At 44.2% G+C, this 7,329-nt stretch overlaps 1 protein-coding gene across 1 annotated transcript in view; it reads left to right on the plus strand.

Annotated features, from left to right (window-relative positions):
• The first annotated feature begins 694 nt into the window (after positions 1 to 694).
• Positions 695 to 7,329, plus strand: part of LOC144893713 (uncharacterized) — a 23,104-nt gene continuing 16,469 nt past the window's right edge. The window contains exon 1 of the mRNA XM_078785087.1: positions 695 to 749. Coding sequence (XP_078641213.1) covers positions 695 to 749 — 55 coding nt within the window. The remainder of the gene's footprint in view (positions 750 to 7,329) is intronic.

Raw genomic sequence — 7,329 nt, forward strand, 5'->3', positions numbered from 1 at the left:
ATAATAATAGGGTTTAATGAAGCCCGTCAGATGTAACCGTTGGGAGGGTTACATGGATGAGAGGTGTCGAGTTATTTTAATTTCAATAACCGGAACGTTAGCGGATTTTGTCGCACGTTGTGACCACAGCGCGGCCATTCTCGTTTGATTCAGAAATGTCAATTTTATTCCAAGCTGGAGAAAAAACGAAACCTAGTCCCTTTTTAAAAACGAAACAGCATTACTCGATGACGTCAGCCGGTTCTATAAAGTGCAGCATCTTTCCAACTTCCATATCGTGACGTCACTACGATTTTTGTGACTACGTCACTACGTCACTACGGTATTACGAGGCTGCTTCATCAAATGAGATTATTTCATTCTGCCATGACATACTCTATGCTGTAAGACCTTATTCATCTAGTCCTGTGTGGAACAGGCCATTGGCATTGATGTAGGCCTACTGCTTTGAGTTTACTCCAGAGTGCATGGAACAAGATGGCGTCTCACGGCATGCTCGGGATGTCCTCCCTGAAGAAAAACAGAATAAGAATCCTAAGCGTGAAGTGCTAGAGGAGGATGCTTGAGCAAGTCATTACAAAGTGCTAATTATGTGGCCTTTTGTGCGCATCTTGTAAACTGCCTCAGACACACTTTTTTTTATTCCTTCCTCTTGCTTAATATAAGTGGAACTGTCCACATCTGGGCCTTGGCGATGATCGTGGCATCTCGCTCGGTGGATACCAATTACGAGGCATCTTGCGTTCCAGGTACATGACGGCGGCTGTAAGGCAAAGGTAAGCTCCGTGCACAGTCCTCACCGCATTTATTCACTTTGTACCCACATGACTGGCTGCCAAAAAGGCGCAGCTATGGCCGTAGGCTCGTTTTGATGGACTACCGGAGATGCATGGTAAAGGATTTTGTGTTTCCGTGCACAGCTTTGGCACTGGAGCACTCGAGGAGATCTCAGGACGTCCATCGTCCGCGAAGAGAGTGACTCCAGATAGTTGACTAGGTATTCAGGTAGATCTTGCAATCTATTTAAGATGGGCTTAAACACCTTGATTGATCTCAGGCCTAGCTACGCGAATCAATAAGGAACTGTTGAAGGAAGCAGAAATTTATACACTGGAAAGGAGGCGATTGCACGGGAGATCCGATAGAGATGTTTAAGATGATGAACGGTGTCGACAAGATGGGTGCAGTGCAGTTTTTCAGCAGAATGGACAGTGCTAGGCCCAGGAGCCATAGCTTGAGTGTAAAGAAGATGAGAGTTAGTTTTAGATAGGTACCTGGATGCATTGGAGACAGAGGGGTACGGAGATATTTGTAGGACTTGTAGGTTGCTTGTGTGTGTGTGTGTGTGGGTTCCTCCTGCGCCCAAGTTCCTCACGTAACCTTTCGTGGAACTTTCTTCCAAGAAGTTCCATTCGGGCCTTGCTATCTGCGCCGGGCCAAGCGTCAGGCCTCGCCACTCCGCGGCCATCAATCCCACTCAGCAGTCAGAAAAAGCCACCCTGACAAAATTCGGTCCCGCCAGAAACCCTTCACGAAGTGCCAAGACCTATCCAGCTAAAAAAATTTATGTTATCGCGAAGGACCAGGCCATTTGTTTCTGCTTCTCGACCATGGTGATTGATTCGTCCGAGTTGCAGAATATTCTGCATACGCGCTCGCCACAAGCAGCAGCAGCAGCAGACAGTAATTGATGGGACGTTGGCCCACAGCGGTTATTCCTTCAGTGGTGGGAAACGTGGGTAATGGATAAGCCCATCTCGACGACGTGATTAAAAGATTTGTCAAAATCTCTCATTGAATAGGTCATTGACCAAAAACAAAGACCCTTGCCTTAGCCAATGGCAGACTATAGATTAGTCAGTGACACCCAACAGCATTTAGGAAAATGTTTTATTCATTCTTAATCACATTAAACTGACAAAAGGATCAATCAATAAACCCTTTTTGACGTGGAAACCCAAAGGAAAATTCACCTTGCTTCTGTGACTCGGTGTTTCAGTCAAGGTCAGCAGGAAATTAACTTTTCAAAGAGTGAACAAAATTACCCTAAAAGGTGCACTGTAGGGTAGAGATTGGGGGTGTTCTGTGATGACAAGATATCGTTTAATTAGCAGATGTTTGTGTTAATTACACAACATGATTAATGATGAATCCAAATGGAGGTGATGCAAAAACACGTTTGCTTTACTCGGGATAAAGGTGCAAATTAAATTGGATAAAAATAAAAAAAAACATTCTTTTTGCAGATGCGTCCATTTTCCGACCCTCAAATGACCATTCGTTGAAGTCTCTCTGATAAAACGGGTGGAAATTCGCAAATAGAGACCGTACGTCCTAACTTAAAACTTTTTACCTGTAAAGCGGTGGTCTACATCGACAAAAATGGATACTTTCTCAAAAAGGATTTTGTTTTTTCTAAAATGAAAGTTAAAAAAAAAAAAAAAAAGGTCAAAAATGGGGTGGGGGGGGGGGGGGGGGGGTGGTGGGAAATGGACAGAATGGAGGTGGATACTTTGAGACCTGGTTGGCCTCCGTTCAGCATCCTAAAACCCACCCGCATGTGGAGATAGCAGCCAACAACAATATGTTAGCAGCCAACAACAATATGTAACACACACACACACACACACACACACACACACACACACACACACACACACACACACACACACACACAGGTACACACACACACACACACACACACACACACACACGTATACACACACACACACACACACACACACACACACACACGTATACACACACACACAGGTATACACACACACAGACACACACAGACACACACGTACACACACACACACACACACACACACACACACACACACACAGGTATACACACACACACACACACACACACACACACACACACGCATACACACACACACACAGGTATGCACACACACAGGTTTACACACACACACACACACACACACACACACACACACACACACACACACACACACACACACACACACACACGTATACACACACACACACACGTATACACACACACACACACACACACACACATACACACACACACACGTATACACACACAGGTATACACACACACACAGGTATACACACACACAGGTATATACACACACACACACACACACACAGGTATACATACATACATACATACATACACACACACACACACACAGGTATACACACACACACACACAGGTACACACACACACACACACACACACACACACGAAGGTGGATACTTTGAGACCTGGTTGGCCTCCGTTCCATTTCCTGAAACCCACCCACATGTGGAGATAGCAGCCAACAACAATATGTCACACACACATATATTGACACACACACACACATGTATACACACACATATGTATACACACATATGTATGAACACACACACACACACACACACACACACACACACACACACACACACACATATGTATACACACACACACACACACACACACGAAGGTGGATACTTTGAGACCTGGGAGGGCTCTGTTCCTCATCCCGCATATGGACATAACAATCAACGTGTGAAACAAAAAGAAACAAACAGGGGCCTACCTCCTTCGTGGCCCAAACTAATCTCACCTTGTGGGGTCTGCCAGGGAAAGCGTTTGGTCTAAGACTTTCACGAACCCGTTGGTCAGATCTGATGTTCGATCGAAGGGTATTTGGTCGGGGATTGGTAGTTCGCTCAGGGTGTCGGAGGTAACTCAGCTACTCTCTAGAAAAAGAAAAAGACACTCTCTAGAACACCGTGGGATCTTTAACTTCACTCACTAATGCTAGCAGACAGGACACCCGGCATGATGTCCATCTGAGAGATGGTGGTACTTTGTGATGCAACGACCTGCCTGCTCAACACTTAATCCGACAGTTTATAGTCAGGCCGGGAATCGAACCTGGATGAGACATCTCAACGGTAAGTGCGTTACCTCTGCAGCACCTTGCCCTGCCATATTTACATCGTAAACCCCAAGCAAAATCGCACCCAGAAATCTCCACACATGTCACAGTGCAAGTGGTTTACTGAACTCTACTGCAGACGGGTGATGCAATATTTCTACCTATATTATATATATGAATAATTTACTGATTTATAATTTACGATTTGTGGGATATCTTAGAGGTATGCACGCTCACCTCCGAGTTGTCCAGCCTGAGTTCAAATCTTGATCCAGCTGTAAACTATCATCCTAGTTTTACTCCTGCAGATTCATCAATACGTGCGCTGACTATTGGAAGGACCTTAAGCCGGATGACCGGTCTGCCACCATGGGTCATGTGTAGTCCTCACGGATCCCACCGTGCCCTTCATGAAGACTTTCGGTGAGTTATTACCGGCAACCTGGACAAATTCCGAATTCCTGTGACATTCCGTCGAACCTCGTGTGTGGCTAGACAGTTTGTGAAAGACTTCGCCCAAGGAGATGGGAATGATCGAGGCCGTTACGGAAATAGTAGTGGTCGTGTGTTGGGTTGTCCTTTGTCTCCGAACAATTTTGTAATCCATGTAAAAGTGCAGTGATCTTTCCGAATGTCTTGTTCTGTATATCATGGAGTATTGTCGTACTCCATATGTAGGGATGGGACAGGAAAAAATGGGTGCCTCATCAAATATGTACAAAATTATACGCTGAAAAACTACTACAGAATTAAGTCATAAGTCTTTAAAAGCCATACCTTTTATTCCTCAATGTTTTCACAACTAACAAGAATTGTTCATACAAATAGTTCATCGCCAAATAGCAAAATCTCCAAATTGTTCATCCACCAAATTGTTGATAAATGTCATCTATCCCAGCACAATAATGGCAGAAGCAATTACAATGATTCCAATGGAAAGAAGCGACATTGTCTTTTGGGTGTTTTACCCATACCATGTTGTCCAAAAAGGACAACAGGGTAAGTAGATGACTCAAAAAGTGAAGTACATCAGGGTAGCAGAATGTCTGAGTGGAGACAGGAGGGATGGGAATAATGGATGGGGTATTAAGGGAACTAGGGAAGGGACTTGTATTAGTTATGTCATTGAGGATGGTGGGAGTCAAGGGGATGCCCATGTAAACACTCCTCCAAAACAATTTCATGGATGAAGACGTCATTGGCTTCAATAGCCATGGCCATTTTTAGAGCATCCATTTTCCCAGTCGGAAGGGAATGGGTAAGTCTCGTTGAAGAAGGAGTCTACGTGCAAGAGGCTTGTGATCTCTGACTTATCATGATTAACAGCCCTGTGGTTTGTATTATGTACTCCTGTGAGTTCTCAACTGGTCATAATTATTTAATCAGTTGACAATATTCACCTTTGCCAACTATTATGACGTCATTCATTGCCCTTCTTGATACCTTCCTGATATACCTTTGCCAAAAAATTTCTGCATTTAATTTCTGCCATATTTAGTTGGGCAATTAGTAATAGATTGATAAAACCAATTATGCATGTGCATAACAGGATTTTCTGGAGTAGGGCTCCTGGTGGATGAGACATATGTCATTTAAACTTTATTTACAGGTTTATATTATTTTCAATGATTGGACCGGAAAGGCAATGACAGGTATTAATCTGTTTTGCACTTTTGCTTGGAAGTGGTGTCGTACTGCAAAGTGCATATTATATTGTTATGTGTGTGGGGGTAAGTCATGAAATACCTCAGTCGAGGTAGAATTGTATAGAGTAGCGTGCTCCGAATGTCGCAAAGAAGAACCTTCATGTATCTACGTCAGGGCCGAATATCCGTGTAAGCATTTGTGTCTCCATGCGAGGGGTGGAGTTATGCTAATTAGATAGGGCATAAGGATAACTTCCCAGTGTGTAATTGCCCTTGTGATTTTTCCATTTGTTCTTATAAAACTTACTCGACCAGCCATGCGATCGGCATGTGATTACAACAACCCGATCGCCGACGGTATCCAGACATTACCACTCCGCCCAGCCGAATATTCTCGATGGGTGTCAAGAATGGCCTTGAGGCCACACTCCGAAGGACGATTGGTTAAGGAAAGATGAGATGATCGAGTCGCACTGGGTGATTGGAGCACGTGATGTTAGAGGGAACCTTCTAGAATGGGGAAAAGAAAAGGCGAAACGACTGCCATTTTGCTCTCTCCCGGTTCCGGTGTTTGTAGCAGGCGGACGCATTCTTTCGCTCTCTCTGGTACTGGCTTCGTGACGGCTGCGCTTCATGCCGTGTGCACCTGAGAGAAACCTCGGAGTTGTGGGGGAGTTTTTGTGGACAACTTCCATCATAAGGAGGCTATCATGTCTGCCTGCCTCATGCCGGCGGCTGGCTACGGGAGCGGCTCCACATCATCTTGTTTGTTGCCGGCGCAGTGGTTGGAGGCGACCCACCAAGTGTTCGTCGAGGCCAGAGTTATGTGCCGGCCGGCAGAAAGATTATTGGTTCACGAGTTATCAAGTGACCACTATATTCGTCATGTGTGTGCGTCTGTCTGTGTGTGTGTCTGTCTGTCCGCAGCATAACTACCCGATGATATCATCCGATCTTGATGAAACTTGGGTGGGAGGTTGATATCGTGATCTAATTGTGTCCTGCCTAGAGTGGGCGTATTGCGCCCATTGTGGGTGGAGCCACGCCCGAAAAAGATGTCTTTTTAGGGGGTAATCAATTTCAAGCTACATCTTCTCCGAGGGGTTTGGTGGAATCTGACAGGGGGTTCGGTATTTGGTTAGGCCAATGTCATGTGTCTAGCTCCACGGTGCTCGATTTTTCATTTTCGCCCCAAGGTCAAGGTCACAAGGTCACAAAATTTAGAAAAGTCGATTTTTGATGGTTTTATGACATTGTTCGCTTCCTGATTGGGTGAAATGTCGTACATGATTTTATATTATCACATACATCATGAAATACAAGTTTTCCAACAAATTTCAAGAATCTTCGACCTTTGACCTTTGAAGGTCACAAAGGTCAAAGTTTCAAAGTTGTCGGAATCGAACCGAATTTTCAGTATTGTGTAGCTAACTAACCTCATAACTGATTATACATTATTTTCTATCTCATTTCAAGGTCAGTAATCTTCGTTTTGACATTTCAAGGTCACAAAGGTCAAATTTTCAAAGTTGTCGGAATCTAACCGAAGTTTCAGTATTGTGTAGCTAACTATTCTCATAACAGATAATACATTCCTATTTATATATTTTCAATGTCGGTTTTGACCTTTGTCATTGAATACCGCTCGCTCGTGAACCATCGTCGTCTCCTGACTTGTTTATTTTTACTTTCATTTTCCCCTTGTGTTGTATGCGAGTCCGAAAGGAGGCCCCTCAATATAGGAATTAGTTTTACCTTA

This window comes from Myxine glutinosa, chromosome 9 (assembly GCF_964187855.1).
Source record: "Myxine glutinosa chromosome 9, kmMyxGlut1.1, whole genome shotgun sequence".
Classification (NCBI taxonomy): Eukaryota; Metazoa; Chordata; class Myxini; order Myxiniformes; family Myxinidae; genus Myxine; species Myxine glutinosa.